The sequence below is a fragment of the Galeopterus variegatus genome, unplaced genomic scaffold (genome assembly GCF_000696425.1).
Source record: "Galeopterus variegatus unplaced genomic scaffold, G_variegatus-3.0.2 Scaffold1438, whole genome shotgun sequence".
Lineage (NCBI taxonomy): Eukaryota > Metazoa > Chordata > Mammalia > Dermoptera > Cynocephalidae > Galeopterus > Galeopterus variegatus.
This window is the reverse complement of record NW_007727549.1, coordinates 46,298-64,652: the sequence shown is the minus strand read 5'-3', so window position 1 is coordinate 64,652 and position 18,355 is coordinate 46,298. Positions and strand designations below refer to the sequence as shown.

General features: G+C 45.5%; 1 protein-coding gene across 1 annotated transcript; it reads right to left on the bottom strand.

Annotated features, from left to right (window-relative positions):
- Window positions 1-3,848: 3,848 nt before the first annotated feature.
- On the bottom strand, window positions 3,849-12,479 carry EIF2B5 (eukaryotic translation initiation factor 2B, subunit 5 epsilon, 82kDa). The gene is made up of 16 exons (XM_008576988.1): window positions 12,194-12,479; window positions 10,945-11,069; window positions 9,864-10,049; window positions 9,589-9,766; window positions 9,419-9,499; window positions 8,955-9,032; window positions 8,350-8,662; window positions 7,284-7,429; window positions 6,911-7,052; window positions 6,688-6,789; window positions 6,404-6,511; window positions 6,142-6,232; window positions 5,711-5,834; window positions 5,001-5,126; window positions 4,461-4,571; window positions 3,849-4,279 (listed from the first exon to the last, which is right to left on the bottom strand). Exons 1-16 carry the CDS (start codon window positions 12,389-12,391, stop codon window positions 4,220-4,222), a joined length of 2,169 nt encoding a protein of 722 aa, XP_008575210.1. The 5' UTR covers window positions 12,392-12,479; the 3' UTR covers window positions 3,849-4,219.
- Window positions 12,480-18,355: the final 5,876 nt, after the last annotated feature.

The window sequence follows — 18,355 nt, the reverse complement described above, 5'->3', positions numbered from 1 at the left end:
CGAACCCTCGGCGGGAGCGCCACCGCGCTCCCAAGCGGTGCACTGTAGCAGTGCGCCACCGGGCCAGCCCCCATGGTGATACACTTAGGTGAAGACCTTTTCTCACTCACTGTGCTAAGAACTTGGTGGGCCCTTCCTATCTAGAAATTCAACAATAATTTCTCAAGTTAGTAATGTTTTCACTACCTTTTTCCTATTCTTTCTGCAAATCATTAGATGCTAGACCTTCTGGATTGATCCTTAATTTTCTAATCCTTTTCTCCTTTATCATCCATTCCCTTTTATTTTTTAATAATTTCACCTTTTTTGCAAGATTTTCTTAAAATTATTTCCAATCCTTTCAACCATTTACTTATTCAATATATTTACTGAATATAAAACAGGTAAACTATTCACAATTCAAAATTTAAAAGTATATAAAGATAATGGAAATACAATAAAATGTCTCCCTCCTATTTGTCCTGCAGTTCTCAATGGAAGGAAACAATTTATTCATTTTTAATTTCTAATAACTTTCTTGTTCTCCAATTCTTTCTTTCATGGCACTTTCTTCAGAGATACAGTATTTCCCTTTTTGAGTTTTCAGAATAGTAATTATAGCTTTTTCCCCCTTAAGTTTTCAAAAAGTTCCCTACTTGGGCCGAGCCCGTGGTGCACTCGGAAGAGTATGGCGCTGGGACTGGGAGCGCAGCAGTGCTCCCGCCTCGGGTTCGGATCCTATATAGGGATGATCGGTGCGCTCACAGCGCTCACTGGCTGAGCGCAGTGCAGCCGGTCTCAAAAAGGACAAAAAAAAAAAAAAAAAAAGTTCCCTACTTTACCATTGTTTCCTTGGTTTCAATTTTATTTTAGGGGGGTAGCCAGTGTAGGGATCGAACTCCGGACCTTGTTGTATCAGCAACATGCTCTTAACCAACTGAACTAACTGGCCAGCCCAGTTCCAATTTTCTATTTGTTTGTTCTGGTCTCTCCCTTTCATGTTGGAAGATTTCTCAAATGTTTGATGGTGCTTGGCCATCTATTCACATTTAACAGTGAGAGACTAAAAAGTTGACTGGAAGCTCAGTCTATGTGCAAGGCTTATTAACTAATAGGTTTCACTGTAGGATGATCAAGTGGGGGGAAAGCTAACTTTTTTGTGTGTGGAGAAAACCAAAAATATCTGTATTCATAGGCCTTTTTTGTTGAATTTTAATTTTCTAAGTGCAATATGTAGCTGAGTTAATTTTTTGTCAGCTGGCCTGTGCAAAATATACAAACCCTCGATCTTGGTGTTATAACACCATGCTCTAACCAACTGATCATAGGCTTTTTTTGCTGCTTTTGCCTGGAGGGTACATGACAGTGTGTGCTGATGTTCAGAGTCCCACCACTCATATACTTTCACTTAATTCCTCATTTTCAACCTAATACCCCCATCCCTACTGCCGAGTCCCAAGGCTCTGATAGTTTGATTTCTTCCTGACACTGTGAAACTTCATGGGCTTTTTCATTCATTATGCTGGTTACTGATGGGCCTCGTCAGTCTGGAAACTCATGACTTTTCGATTTAGGAAACCTTCTTAAGAATTTCTTTAGGGCCGGCCTGTGGCTCACTTGGGAGCGTGGTGCTGATAACACCAAGGCCACGGGTTCGGATCCCTATATAGGGATGGCCGGTTAGCTCACTTCAGAGAGCATGGTGCTGACAACACCAAGTCAAGGGTTAAGATCCCCTTACCAGTCATCTTTTTTAAAAAAAAAAAAAAGAATTTCTTTGATGATTTCCTCCTCACCATTTCTCCAGAGACTTGAATCTCCCATTTCTTGCAGGGGAGAAGTAGGGATAATCATCCAGCTGTATCCGATGAGGTAAGGACCTGGGAGGCTCTTTTTCTTATACAGATCTTTGTGTAATCTCCCTCCACCCCACTCCCAGTTCTCAGCCTCAGTCCTCACCCTCCTCTGAGGTGCTGAGCCTTTTCTGGGTTCAGAAAGGCACAATGGCTTGTTCATAACCCCTTCAGCAGGTAGAACCCAACTCATTCTGCCTTGTTAAGTCACCTTTCACTCTGCTACTTTTCGTTTTCCAAAATGTTGGCATCTTTCATTCATTGTCACCTCCTGTTTTCCTTATCATTGAGTCATGTGCCTTTTTAAAAAAAATTCCTTTACTGTCATTTTAATGGATTTTTGGAGGGAGCAAACAAGAATCATGTACTTAATTTTCCATATTTAATTAAAACCCTTTGCTTTGGGCCGGCCCGGTGGCGCACTGGAGAGTGCGCCGCTTGGGAGTGCGGTGGCGCTCCCGCCGAGGGTTCGGTTCCCATGTGGAGACCGGTTCCCGCTCACTGGCTGAGCGCGGTGCGGGCTCAACACCGAGGGTTGCGATCCCGTTGCTGGTCCCTGGTACGGGCGTGACACCGAGGGTTGCAATCCCGTTACCGGTCAGTAAAAAAGGAAAAAAAAAAAAAAAAAGAAATCCTTTGCTTTGCTTTTCATGTGCCTTTCTAACCTTTTTTATTTTTTAGGCCACTCCAGCATTACAATTCTGTAAAGCCTTCTCTAATAATCCCCACTGGAAGGAACTGCTCCTTCCTAGAAATTTCGTAGGCCAGTTCTGATCTCTGCTACCATTTCATACAGATCAGAGCTGCCTTATAGTTACTTTTATTTAACCGCCCTATTAGGTTCATGCCATAACCTTCTTATGCTTTCTAGGCACTAGATCCTGTGCCTCCCAAGACAGAAACTGATTTACTGAATAAGAAAAGTAAATTAAGCCAAACCCTGGCCAGCTTGTTTTTTCCTTTTTAGAATACCCAGTAATGCCTTCACACCACCAAGTAAAGTTCAGTAACCTCCTCCTCGGCTTAGTCTTTTCTTCCCAATTCAAATGAAGAAAGGCAACCATTCCATCTATGATGATGGCGGTCAGGGGTTGGGGGGTTACTTGTTACCACAGTGACATCTGCCACAGTTTAAGTGCCAATAGAGGACATTACAGACTCACTCTATATGAAGGCAACAAATGGTTCAAAAAGATCAGACAGAAGGGCATGTCTCATGGTTGAGGTTAAAAGAGACAATATAGCAAAGTGACAAACTTCAGCTCTAGAGTCCAATATCAAATCCTGGCTCTATCAATTACTAGTTGTGGGACCTTTCTGAGCTTCAGGCACCTCACCTGAAAATGGGGATAAGATCTACTTCATAGGGCTATGTGAGGGTTAAATGAAATAACACATGAAAAGTATTTAGCAAAGTTCCTGTCACACAGTAAACACTCTCTTAATGTTAAGGGAAAGCACATTTCACAGGACCTTCTTCTGTTCTTAGAATATCTATCTGTGGCTTTCAGTTTTATTTGCCTCTGGAGGCAATTCCTCTTCACTGAGACACAATATGCTGAAGGAGAAAGAGCTCTGGATTATGAGGTTCAAGTCTTTAGCTTTACCCTTCGAGTCATGAGACCTTGAGCAGATTTCATTATTTCTAAGAGGAAGAGTGGCCCAGCTTCCCTGACCGGCCAGTATTGGATCAAAAGGAAAAGGAATGTGAGAGGAACTGGCAAGTGGTAATGGGATACATATCACCCTCTGGCAGAAAAGTGTTTGAGAGACTCTCAAGGCACACCATCCCAGGACCACAAATTGGTCCACAGAGGCTGGAAAAGAATCTAGGTCCTTTACTACCCATGAGCCATGGAATGGTTAATTAGCGAGGCACCACAGTACCACCTACTGGCCATAACACCCCACCTCCCCCTCTCCCCCAGGTGTTAGGGAAAGGCTGCCATGTCAGCAGTTCAGAACTCTGGTCACATACTTCAACGGCTAATCACTCAGGGACGGAGAGAAAACAGATACACCTCTCTCTCTTTTTTAATATTAACAAATACAAGCAGCAGAGAGGGCCAGCTGCTCTCTGCTGTTCCCTGAGGGAAAGCCGGAGCACAAAGCTGTTCCTCTGGCCTTCCTCCAACTGCAGGGTCTGCCTAGCTCTTTCCTAGGCAGAAGCTTTGTTCCAGTCCAACTTCCCTCATCCCAACTCTTCAGTCAGGATAGGAGGCACATGGTTGCTGGCGGTAGGAAGAATAGAATACTGTAGTTCTAGCCTCTGTTCCTAAGTCTCAGCCTGCATGGTGGTTACTCATCCTTCCGCAACTAGCTCCTCACTTGCCTGGGCCGAGGAGCTAGAAGGACAATCAATCACACCCACAGGAGCAGGCAGTGCTTCAGTCATCTTCAGATGACTCCTCTTCTGCCTCTTTTAGCCACTGGATGAACCTCTGCAGCTGTAAGGAAGCAGAGGTGAGAGCTACTGGGGGAAGGGCTCATACTCATAACCCACCTGTTCCCTTTAGTGGATAAACAGCTCTAACAACCAGAGTCCCAGGGACCAACCACCCTGGAGTCTAGGGTCAAGGACCAGGGAACCACACAACCATCTTGGTGAAGGAGGGCAGCCCAACTCACTGGTTGATTCTTGCGCAACAGCCGGCCCTTGTCAGTTGTATCCCTTTGGCTGAACCAGCTCAGGATTGTTTCCTCAGCCAGGATCTCCAGCTGGTAGAAAGCCATCAGTACCTGCACAAGGCCAGCAAAGGGCATTTCAGCGGTCTTGCAGAGTGAAGCAAGATATAATGGATAACAGAGGAAGGGGAAGCATGACTGTAGCACCTCTCTACCAGGCCCTCGGCTTCCTTTCACACACTGAGAAGTCTCCTCCAAAATAGATAAGAACGAGCTGTTCACTCTGGTACTGGAGCAGGTATAACTTCTGGAAGTTATAATTCCTAAGCTTTGCACATTCCTAGGCCAACCCCCAAATGGCTACTGTACTAGCCTAGCTCCAAGCTGTACTATTTCATCAACAAGCATAATACGAGGGCGGGTGGTGCTGTTAACCAAACTGCTTACTGGGTTCATGTTAGCCTCTGCTTTGTGTCTACATAGGGGCCACCAAGGCCTGCTTCAAAGCAAATGCAGGAGCATGGGGCTTGAGGTAGTATTCACCTTGGCCAGGGAAGTACCAAGAGCTTCATGCTCCAGGAAGAAGTCCTCAATGGCTGCCAAGGCTTCCAAGTGGTCGGCTGCACGCTTTATGTAGTTCCTAAAAACAGGGCTCCAGGCCTTGAGCAGCTATTGAAGAAAGGAGGAGAGGAGTTACAATATATTTCTGAGCATGCACCTATACTGGACAGCAAAGAAAATCGATATCGATGACATGAGTCTTTCACGACATGGGAGGATAAAAGAGAGATGATAAAGGCCCTCTGAAATCATGTCAGAGGGACTTGGGAGTTGTTGGGAGTCGGGTTGGGGAAAAAGAAGAGATTTCCCAGGGACAGTGAAAGGAGGTCAGATGCTATAGGCTGCCTCAGAATACCTACACCCAGCCTAGAGGTTGATCTTATCCTGGGTCAAATCATTTTTATAGAGTCTAAACGTCCAGGTCTATTCCGAGTATGCCTTTGGGGGTCTAGTTTGGTCTGAATCCTGGAGTCTCAAAGGCCAGTCAGTACTGAGTCCAACTTGCCCCTTTTGGACCAGCCAAGGCTGCTCCAGAATGCAATGAGCTTCCAGAGGCGAGGAGAAAGGAACCAGAAATAGCATACACTCCATAACAAAACCTTCTACTCCTGATTTCCTTTGAAGTCAAGCACAGCAAGGATGTATATCTGCCTCCACCCAATCTCTTGTACCCAGCCCCAATTTTTGCTCACAGGAAGCAGCAGGGCACAGTAGCGGTTTGGGTCAAGTGGGGAATCCATTTGTTGCAGGGGAAACTCCAAGACAACGTGGCTCAGTACCTCCATCACCTCCTTTAGGCTTATGTTGTAGGCATACCTGTGGGGAGACCAGGGTGACACCAGGGCTTTCACTGGCCCTTTCAGCATGCTGTAGGACTATGACTTCAAAAGAACATTGGAAGAGAGGAAGTCAGATGGAAAACATGGAAGGGAAGGGTTTTGGAAAGGCGAAGTCTATGCTGAAGCTAGAACCTAATGCTCTCCTCGTTCCAAATACTACTGACCTTCTTCATTTGGGATGTTGAGGGCATATATTCCAATTTGAGGAAGAAACTCTTAGGAGAGAACTTCTACCTGCCTGGGATTACCCCAAAGAAAAGACAACAGGGAGGGGCTGCTCTTACTTGAGAGAGTTGATCTCCAGCACTAGATTGTCACAAGAAATGTTCTCCTCTTTGCCCCGCTGTAGTGTTCCCAGGACTTCATTCTGGAACACTAAAATCAAAGCAAGAGGAAGTCTGTAGGCCAATATCATTCCAGAATGCTTTAAGTTATCTACTCCTGACTTTATACCAAACTCTTTCTGGGAGGAACTAGTTGATCCAGGCAAAGAATAAACTGGAGGCTTTTCACCTTTGTCCAGGACACTGCTCCCTGGCCCCTCACCTTTGATGTCATCCATCTGAGGGGAGCCTGCCCGGCTGTCCAGTTCCTCTGAATCCATACTTCGCTCACTTTCACTTTCACTCTCTTCTTCCACATTGATTGTGAGTCCTGAGAATCCATAAAGGTTAAGAAAAAAGAAAATTAAGAAAAGAGCCATCGACAGAAAGCAATGTATCTGTCCAGTCTGCATGAATAAAGGATGAACAAGCAATCTGATTCTGAAGTATTCATTATCCTTCAAAATATCCACATTGAGTAGAAGGCAGGCTTAAGGCCTAGCTCACCCCACACATTCTGCCGTAGTTCCTCCTCCTCCTCCATGTTCAAGTCTGCAGCCTTCCAGAGGTAGCCCTGGCCTGCAACTCCAACTTCTGCTGGATTGTAACCTAGAAAACATTGATCTTTAGAGAAGAACTAGTAGCAGCACCAATCCCTCCAGGAGGAAACACTCGTTTTTCCATGGGGCAGAGAGACACACAGATGCCCCACACCTGTTGAGCCTCACACCTTTCAGCTTCACCTTCCCCTTTTCTTGGTTGGCCCCAGAGTCATCACTGAACTGGCCATCATCCTCATCATCCTCTGCATCTGGAGGGTGCAAAGAGATCACCGAGCCCTCAGGCAGTGTGATGTCTGGGCCCACTACCACCTAGGGGAGAAAAAAGGAGTGGGTGGCACATACCCATCAGCGTGTTGAGGAAAAGTACAATCTGACAATGAGAGTGACTTTTATTTTTACTAAGCCAAGTAGAAGGTAAATGAAACCACTGGATTTGGACTCTCAATTCAGGCTGGATTATGGGTGGAAATAAGGCCCCTTCTGGCTCAGTATGACTACCACTCAATTCAGGGCCTGTGCACAGTATGGAGCAGGTCTCACCTGGGAAGTGAGGACACAGCGTGGCTTCAGTATCACTTGTTCCTTGACCTCAGCATTGTTACAGAGCAGAGACTGATGGATCTGTGCTCCAGCAGCCACTCGAACACCCTGCCACAGGTAGGCCTGGTCCAGCACCACGTTATCACCTGGCTCAGGACGGGAAGAACAGGAGTCACTCAGGGCTCCAACTCCAGACCAGAGCCCTTCAGACCAGGGCTGACTGACAACAGCACAGCTTCCACCTAGCTCTAATAACTCATCCCCCAATTCACCAGAAACACCCACTCACCCTCGAATCCCAGGCCTGAGAATAGAACATCGTTCAGCCTGACCATCCGCTGCCAGGTTTACAACAATTATAGACTAGATACAGGGCTTAAGAACCTGAGAAACTTCGAGATTTCTGGAGACCCCCTGAACTCAAGAACCTTATTAGAATCATATCCATGTCTATAAGTAAAACCAAATTATTCTACCTCTTCTTGTACATTTTAGAATTTGAATCATATTGTTGTTATTTTAAAGGGACAGTACCATTGAAGCCTCACATTTCTACAACCAAAGTGAGTTACCCAGAGGCTAACCAGGCAGTTAAGGTAGAGTAAAAAGAACACTGGACTTACAACCAGAAAACCCAGATTCAAGTCCCAGCACTGCCTCTTATTAGCTTTGATCTTAGGCAAGACAACCCCTTTGAGCCTGCTTGTTTATCTGTAAATTTGGGACAAAGTTTTTGTGAGGATTAAATGAAATAATGTATGTAAAAGCCCTCTGTAAACTGCAGTGCATTAAACAGACGTTATTATTGCATGTTAATTATCTGCTTTGTCCTGAATGTGAATATTAGGTACCTTGGAATTTGAAGAGTCATCCAGTAAGAGGCTCACAGGCCACAAATTAAGGTGCCACTGTTTTCAAATCCTTGTTCCTTCCTTTCTTAAGGTAGCCACTCTAGTTTCTTACTCCCAAGGACTATCCCTTGTGTATCCATCTTTGTTTCTGGAGACACGGGGCCCCCTAGATCCTCCACCTAAGATGGCCAGCTTGATTCCCCATCTGTGCTCACCAATGTGGCAGCCAGGGCCAATGACACTGTTGGTGATGGAGCAATTGCTGCCAATGACAGTGCCAGAGCCCAGTAGCACATTTTCCTCCAGGATGCTGCCATGGCCCAGGCTGACCTCAGGCCCTCGGTAGATGTTGTGCCTGGAATGAGTGCAGCTCCGGGTAGTATTGTCAGTGAAGTTTGCCTCTGGGGTGAGAGGGTAGACCCACCGGCGGATGACATCAGCACAGACAGCCGAGTACATGTGTAGGTTGGAGACCCGGGCACCATATTCCCTAGTTGTTAAGTGCATGTGAATCTGGTTCCCTAGGATCTGAATGAGGAAAAGGGAAGGAAGGTCACCCAAGCAAGCCAGACAGGAAGAACACTCCCAAGTACAACACCTTTCTAATCCTCTGAAGTTCCGCTCTGCCTCTCACTGTTACAACCAAATGGTCTGAGACTTTTCTTTGTGTACTGTTCCCATGGTCCTCCTCCCTTCCCCCAGCCCTCTTCCTCTGTCCTAGGACCAATAAAACACAAAAGGGGACCAAAAGTCACCAGCATGAGGTAAAATCACAGCCCTCTTCTACTCTCCTAAAGAGGCACTGGAAGCCTTTTCTCACCTCCTCATTCACTAACAGGCCTCGCACAAAATCATCTCGAGTTTGGTAGTCAAAGTTGTCGGTAAAGAGTTGAGCCACCTGTGGGGGGAAGTGGGTGGGCTAAATTTAGGTGCTATTCTCTAGAAGCAAGAATAAGCCCCCAGAGACTATTAAACCCTATGGCAGCTGGACATGGACCAGAATCCCAAAGAGGCTCTCAGGGATACTGGGGACAAGATGACTTCTTTGCTTTAGAATGAATAAGAAAAACAGGGAGAAGAAATATATCCTGGCCTTCTAAAAGGGCAATAAGACAGGGGCTGGCCTGTGGCTCACTTGGGAGAGTGTGGTGCTGACACCACCAAGACCGGGGTTAAGATCCCCTTATCGGTCATCTTTTAGAAAAAAAATTAAAACTAAAAGGACAATAATAGACCCTCAGAGTTCTACTCTTTGAGGTGCATCCCTGGCCCTGAACAGCTCACCTGAGGAGAGCAGATGCTGATATGACAATCCAGTAGATCATATCGAATCTCCACTCCATCTCCACTGCCCTTGAACAGGCTCTGTGGGGATAAGTTATAAGGACTCTAACTTGTCTCTCTTGCTGAAGCCTGTCACTTCCCCACCTTAAAGACCCCAGATACCCACACACCAGAGGAAATGAAAAACGCCGGAGGCCCTGAGTTTTCTGGAAATGGAGAACCCGGTTTGTGGCACTATCCACAGCCACTACCACATTGTCCTCATGGCAGCGAGTCGGGTGGCTGGGGGACGACTCCTTGAAGATCATTGTCATCACAGATACATTTTTCTCTAGCTTCCGCCTCAACCTATAAAGAAAGGATTGGAGGGAAGGAGCTGTAAAAAAGCAGTCTTAAGGGCTCTGCTGGCCCCTAACCCTTGTCCCTGCCATCTTCCCATCCTGACCTGTGTTCCTCAAGGGCTCTGGTAATATTGATGTTTGAGATGACATCCCCATACACCAAAAGAAAGTCAGAGCGCACCAAGGCCTTGGCATCGACATCACGGAGGACATCTCCCAGTGATCGATATAGCTCTGATGTAATTATTCGAACCACATTGAGGGATGTAGGGCGGCACCACTTGGATTTCCTAAAGAAGGGGGGCAGGCTGAGGTTAATGAGTAAATCAAGTATAAAGATCATGTGGGCCTTCCCTATTTTTCCTCCCCATTCAGCATTCATACTCCTTCTCTACTGCTTTTTTGGGTTCCTGTCAGCATCCCCAACTTCAAAGAGATTTAAGAACTATAGCTAATGCTTTCTGCATCCAATGTCACTAGTCTTGTTTTATGGGTTAGAGAAACATGGTTATTTTCTTCTCTATACCTTGATCCCTGTCCCCAAACATGGATTTGAACTCAAAATCCTGCTGAAATCTAGAGTATACAAAGTACCCTCGGAACACACTTTTCAAGTCACCTTTCCTCTTCTAAAGTTCAAACTAAATTTAGGAACTGTCTGATGAAGATCATGCTAATATTCTAGTCCTTATTTCTTAAATTTCCGTAAATCATGATATTCACTTCTTTTCAAGAGGATTTCAATAAACGTTTGTTAAATGATTACTATGTGCTTGACACTAAGCTAGGCAGTAGGAATACAAAGATGAAGAAGAATACTTGTCCTTGAGGGTCAGAACGAACAATATTTAGAAACTCAGTGGAAAAACAAAGATGTTATTCTTGTAACTTCCGTATTGGAACCATTAAATGAAAAGCAAAGCCCACTGGAATAACACTTTATAAGTAAGATTCAGAAAAAATTCAAGTGTTCTTCTTTAATCTTTGTCACAGGAACCCCAAGATGGACAGATTCAAGATTTCAACTGCTCACCTCCTGATAAGTGAAGAAAACACCCTTAGACCTTACTATGGGATCTAAACAGACATTTTTTCCACCTAACCTTTCCCCCTTCTTAGTTATATTCATCCTGAAAAAACTGAAAAGCATGGTGAACCAAGGGGAAAAAAGGTGCTGGGCCTTACAGTAAATGTTCTTTGACTTGAGCAGCCTTCCAGCAACAAAAGACAAAGGTTTCCTGTACACCTGTGGCAGTCAGGAATTCCAGAGTGTAGTCAATTAATGCCACATTGGCCAGGGGCAAGAGGACCTGGAGGATAGAATATGAAACAAATCTGAGGTCTTGAATCCATGAAGGCCCTTTGGGTACCCCATTGCAACAACAATTTACACTCCTCTATCAGTGTTTCCAAACTTTATAGCTTTACTTTATCTCTCCAACTCACAAGTAAACAGGTTCTTGCCTTTGATGTACATGGCACACCCTAAGTCTCAGAGTCTAAGGTGTTGCAATTTGGGCATAATAAGCATGGAATCTACGTGCCCAGTCAGACACAGAGCTGCAATAGAATAGCAGACCAACCCTGGCAAAGGATAATACTGGAAATCAATGATGTCTATGGAAACTTAAGCATTGCTAAGGTCTTCTTCCTCATAAAAATTTCTTCCTTGATCCCTTTCTAAGAGTCAGGGGCTAGCTATGCCTTCTTACTCCACCCTATCACTTGTCAAAAACAAACAGCCAGTAGACTTTTTGGGAGGACTTAGAGAGGATTTTCCCTAAACTCAATGCAGAGGATTTTCCCTAAACTCAATGCAGTTCTTTCTCTTTGACTGGACTGGAGACTGCTAAGTAATCCAGCAACCCCCAGGACTAGCTCAAGTTCAATTTCCCGTTCTCTACACATTCAGGGGCTGATGGCAACCAGCCACCAAACCCTATCCTTCTTTCAACAGATGGCCCTGGCTGTTATTAAAACCTAGAAGGAAAAAAAAGTACACGGCCAGAGATCTAGCCCGTTCTTTATTAGCCATATTATCGCCCTTTCAAAGTCAAAAGGAAGTGATGTTCCTTTTCATCTAAGCATCGCTCCTCCGCAGGGTTAAAGGCAGTGCAGCCTCTTCTTGGGGCACTGAATCCCCATGTGAAGGCTTCTCTCAAGCACTGTTTCCACATTTTCCCCTCTTCGTTCCTCCCAAACCTGAGGTGAACTGCATAAAGTGGCCAAATCTGCCAGCCACTCGCTCGGTCAGGCTGTCATCAGGGCTTTAGACAATCCCTCCACCTTCCTCCTTACCAGATAAACCCGATTTTAAGACAACTGGGTGGACACAAGTCCTTCCAGAACATGCTTCACTGGCTGCCGAAAGGGTAACTCGTTCCAGCCCCGCCACCCTCCGGGCCCTCTGGCTGCTCGCGTGCGAGGGGCTCACCCGAGGCTGGTCCTTGGAGATGGGGAAGAAGCGGCGGTTGAAGCTATCGGCCACCAGGACTGCTTGTAGGGGCGGTGGCGGTTCCTCCTCCGCCCCTCTGGCCCCCCCACCGCCGCTGTCGCCTCCCTGCCCGCCGCCGCTGCGTTTGTTGGCCCGACTGGTTACCGCACCAGTCGGCGCCACTACGGTGGCCGCCATCTTCTTCTCTCACGGCCACTACTTCCGCAAGGAAACTGACACTGCACGCAGCAGGGGACAAAAAGAACCCAGCAGTTGAAACGCGAAGAACTAACGAAGGGAGGGAGGAGACGAGGAGGGAGGAGTGCGCATGCGTCTTCTTTGGCGCCCACTGGTCGGAGTTCTGAGGTAGGAAAGCGCGAGGCGTGGGGACGCGCGGAGCCGCACTGGTCATCGGAGGCGCGGGGTGGGGGTGGGGTCCTATAGACGACTGACTCGGTCTGCAAGCCTTGGAGCCCTTCATTTGTACGTGAATAAGTCAAGATTCCTGCAGCGTGATGGGACTTGTGGTCGCCGCGAAGGGGCCAGATCCATCCGGGATCTGTAATCGTCCAGCAGTTTCCCCGCCCCAAGCATGTTAGAAAATTATAGTCCTTCGTATTCATTCTAGTCACCTAATGGGACCTGGCGTCATGGGGAGCTGGAACCGAGTCAGACATCCCCTCCCCCCAGGGAACTCACAATCTATGTAAATACAGAAGGTGGCCCCAGAGGAAGAGTAGCAATTCTATCAAGCGCTGATTGTGGGCAAGGCACGACACAAACATTATCTCATTTAATGCACACATCTCTGCGGGACTTCGTATTCATTCTTTCAACAAACATTTCTTGAACTCTCAGAGGGATGGAGAAAGTTCTCCCAACTGGTAAGTGGAAGAACTGGTATTGGAACCAATGAGTCTGACTTCATAGTTCCACATCTTTCTGCTAAATTTTGTGGGGTGTTAAATAAAAATTATAGGAGGCCATTGTTTTGGAAGTTGTAATTTTCTGCGCTAGGCCCGCAAAGATCAGACAAAATCAAAATGGAGTCACCGCTGCTAAATTCCACATTACCAAACTAGACTAAGTAGTGGTCTGACCTGAGAAAACAGGAGAGAGAACAGCCAATTTCCCAAACAGGCCAGTTTAAACCTTCAGCAAGCGTGGTAATGAATTTCCCTCTGCTTTAATCCTTACGCAAAAAGGATAGTCTGAAGTAAACTGATGTTAAACAATCAGTTATTTTTCTATTGTTCTGTTTCCCTTTCCCTACCTTACAAGGAAAGTAACTTTGAAATGACCAAACCACTTTTTGTACTTTGTTTCTGTTTATAAAACCAACCTCCTTTGCTCGGCTCATTGGAATGCTTATTCTATTTTATGAAATGAAGTGTTGTCTGATTCTAGAATAGCAATTGTTAAATAAAAATTATAGGAGGCCATTGTTTTGGATTAAACATTGTTCCTGCATGAGTTCCCAAAAGACCAGACTAAAAATCAAAATGGAGTTAGTCCTGCTAAGCTCCGTGTCACCTAGGCTGTAGTCTTGAGACAGAGTAAGGCTAGGCCTGTAAACCAAACTGACTCTATTTTTCCCTGCAGAGGACACTTTGTTACTTTTCCACTCCTCAGTCATAAGACCCCCCCCCCATGATTACCTCATGGCCTCCCTGATAAAATAAACTGAGATAAGAGGGGAACAGATATTCACCGAGTTGCAAAACCCCTCCCCAAGGCTTGTTTACTGTAATTGTAAAAAATTGTTACAGACTAACCTTAAGACCCCTCTAGGAATTCTGGCATGCACAGAAAACTTCACCGTGACTGCTACAATGACTCTCCTGGGGTGACAATGATGAATGCCACCACCATCTTGGGCCAACCGAGCGGGTGCAAGGACAAAACGCTTTTGTTTTGTTTTGTTATTATTTTTCATTTTATTAATATTATTTTTTACATTCTATGATGTTGTTGCAGAGCAGTTGGGAGGGAGAGGGAGAGGGGGAAAGGGAAGGAAATGTGATGGAAGAAGGAAGAAGGAGGAAGGATGAGATTGAGGCCTGCGGCACCCTCCACATTCCCACAGGGAAGACCGGGGAGCTTCCAGTGGCTTGGTCATTGCTGGACTGGGTGCAGATGTCAGGGAGGTGTGGCAAAAGCCCTCACCCCCCACCACCCCAGTATGGGAAACCGGAGCCCTTCTTGCTGCGGCTCGGTGGTCGTCGTCAGGCTGGTTGTGCATTTTGGGGGGCACTTGGCCAAGGCCCTTGGGCCTCCACCCTCAGGACTGGTTGCAGGTGTTGGGGGGCAAGGACAAAAGCCTTAAGTGAGCATGTGCCCATGATGCAACCAGGAAGAACAGAATGGACCACTTCCGTTGATACTGTCCTGTGTCCCTTAACTGCTTTCCCTATGAAAGACCCTGAACAGCTCCCTTCAGGGGGCTAGCTTTACTGTAGCTAAGCCCCCCCTCCCCCCATGCATGTCTCTGTCTCCTCTTTTAATAAGGTGTTGTCTGCTTTACTGCTGGGTACATTGTTCATTTCTATGAATTTGGGACCCAAGAGCCTAATTCGGTAACAGTCTGATCGTCAGAGAAGTCAGGAGAAATCTAACAGCCAATTTCCTGGACAGGCCCGATTAAATTTTCGATAGGTTCCCTTTGCAGTAATCCTTACACTAAGGAGATAGCCTGAAGTAACTTGATGTTATTTTTCTATTGTTCTGTCTTCTAGTCCCCACTTCACAAGGAAAGTAACTTTGAAATGACCAATCTTCTTTTTATTCTTTGTTTCTACTTTCTTTATCTTTTTTTTTGTCTATAAAACCAACTTCCTCTGCCTGGCTCATTGGAATACTTCATTCTATTTTATGGAATAATGTGTTGTCCAATTCAGGAATCACAATAAAGCCAATTGAGATCTTCAACTAATTTTGTTGTAATTTTGCCCTTTGACAGGGGATAACAATGACTGTTTTAAGATGTCTTCATTTATTCATTCATTCAACTTATCAGTCTACTCTGTGTCTTAAGCAGAGTAGAGAGGGGGGTGGTGCCAAGACCAGCAGTAAGTTGGGTAGGACTGGAGCTAGTCAGTGAGCTTTCCAGGTCGAGAAGACTACCAGCGTATAGGGCACTCGAGAAAAGCTGAGGCTGCAAGGAGTAAACCAAGCCTGCGGAAGGGCGGGCCGGTGGGGATGCCAGAGCAGCCAGGCAAGGTCGGCTGGACATCCTTTGGGAGACAAGGAGCTTTCCAGCGAGACACCGAGCCCTTTCTGCCTGGGAACTGCCGGAATTCCAGGCCTGCAGGATCTGCAAAGTTTCTGCAAACGCTGTTCCCACCTACTCTGGCACTGCACGTCAGGATTTGGAGCTCCCAAGGCTGAGATTCTTTGTTTTCACGTGGCGCCCTCCTCCTCCTGGTGGGAACAAGGAGTCTGTTGTTTCATCCCTCTTGAGGGCGCTGAGCGAAAACCACTTGATTTTGGAAAATTTAGCCTGGAGAAGGAAAGGCAGAAAGAAGGCAACTAAATAAAAGTTTTCAATTAAATGAGTGTACGTTGGTAGGTAGAAGTTGCCCTACAAATCCACAGGCAGAAAGAGAGAGAGAAAAAAAGGAAATTAAACAGGACCACCCGTTTGGGTGCAAGCATGCGCACACACACGCACACGAAGGTGGAGGGTTGAGGGATGTGGAAAGTAGGTCCTATTGTAGAAATTTTTAAGTGACCTCAGCAACCTGTGGAAGTGGTGAATCCGCTGCTGAAGGCATTTGTGCGAATGGTAAATTCAGGCCTTACAGTTCTGTAGACCTGTAGCTAAATGATACGATTTTTTTTTTTTTTTTGTCTTTTGTCTTTTTTTCCGTGTCCCAAAAGCCCTCACCCCCCACCACCCCAGTATGGGAAACCGGAGCCCTTCTTGCTGCGGCTCGGTGGTCGTCGTCAGGCTGGTTGTGCATTTTGGGGGGCACTTGGCCAAGGCCCTTGGGCCTCCACCCTCAGGACTGGTTGCAGGTGTTGGGGGGCAAGGACAAAAGCCTTAAGTGAGCATGTGCCCATGATGCAACCAGGAAGAACAGAATGGACCACTTCCAGTGATGCTGGCCTGCACCCCTTAACTCCTTTCTCTATGAAAGACCCTGAACAGCCCCCTCAGGGGGCTAGCTTTCCTGTAACTACCCCCCTTATGCATAAGTCTATCTCCTCTTTTAATAAAGCACTCCTTGCTTTGGGATCCGAACCCTCGGACGGGAGCGCCGCCGCGCTTCCCAAGCGGCGCACTATCCAGTGCGCCACCGGGCCGGTCCCAAAATGATACGATTTTTAAAATGAGTCTCAGGGAGACTCTTAACCTGTTGTGTACACACACACACACACACTTCATAAAGAAGTAGAAAAATCCCTTCCCCCTCTTCTGTCATCCTACTCAACCCCTGGGGTTATAACCATTCTTAATAATTTGGTGAGTATTTTCATTTCCCACCTAAGTGTATATATCTACAACTACAGATATGTGCCTGCACACACCATACACACCTATTCAAACATATACGTGTATCCACACATTCAAACAGAATTATGTTTAGAGACAGTATACCATATGATTATATGCTGGTACTCCAGAGTCAGACTGCCTGGGTTCCATTCCAGGCGCTAATTATTTCCTAACTGGGTAACCTTGGGCAGGTTACTCAACCTCTCTATGCCTGGACTTCTTCATCTTTAAAATGGGATAGTAGAAATACTTACCCCATAAGATTATGTGAGAATTAAATGAGAGAAAATATGAGAATCCCTTAGAACAGCGTTTGACACCTAGTCAATGTAATGTGTTAGCTATTATTATGATGATGCCTTTTGTCTGCAACTTGATTTTTATTTAAAATATGGTGGAATGTAAACAAACCTAGCTATTTTCTTTTTTCTTTTTTTTTTCTTTTGCTGGCCTGAATAGGGTTCAAACCCCAGACATTGGTATTATTAGCACCATGCTCTCTCTAACTGAGACAGGATAGGGCTAGGCCTGTTAACCAAACCAACTCCATTTTCCCTGCAGAGGACATTTTGTTACTTTTCCACTGCTCAGTCATTAGACCCCCAGGGTGCTTGATTATCCCATGGCCCTGAGAAAAGTGACTGAAAGAGATAAACTGAGATAAGTGGGGAACAGATATTTACTGAGTTGCAAATCCCCCCCTCCCCAAGGCTTGTTAAAATATAACTGTTAACTTTGTTTATAACTTGCTAGTATCTACCCATTCTTTCTTTTCCCATAATTGTAAAAATAAAATTACAGATTAACTTTAAGACCCCTTTAGGAGTTACATGCTAGAACAGACCTCCCATGCGACTACTTTAGAAACACCAGAAATCATCAAAGCAAGATGCCGATGTCAATTGAGGAACTGCATGCCTTTGAAAACCATTCCCCACTTCCCTTGAGGATACAGCTTCTCTGTTGCTGGCTCCCTTATGCATAAGTCTATCTCCTTTTAATAAAGCATTACTTGCCTTAAATTCTGCCAGGTACTTTGCTCATTTCTATGACACTGAGACCCAAGAGCCTAATTTGGTAATATAACTACTGAGCTAATTGGCCAAACCTACCTATTTTCAATGATTGCATAATACTCTGTAGTATGAATATACCATTATTTATCCAATCATTTCTGTACTGACAAACATTCAGATTTTTTGCATTGTGGGGATTATAAATAAGGCTGCAACAATGCATCATCCATATATCTTTATAAATTTGCACTTATTTCTTAGAATTTATTCTTAAAGTGGAGTGACTGGTTCAAATGTGATACAATTCCCATGACGGGATACGTTGTTGTACTCACTGTGAAGCCTGCTGAGGCACTGGTAGAACTCACAGAGATAGTGCTTAATTGTTCTCCATGGACAACGTGCCATTTTGCCCTTACACCAGCAATGTATGGGAGTGCCTGTTTCCATCCACAGCCTCACCAAAAGAGTATTTTGTGGACAGTTTGGACTTTCTGCCAATCTATAAGGGGAAAAAAGTGTAGTTTAAATGTGCAATTCTCTTATTTTCAGTGAGGTTGAACATCTTTTTACTTTAGAGGACCATCTGTATTTTCTTGGTCAACTGTCAATTTGGGTTCTTTTGTAAACTCTATGAAAATCAGAGCT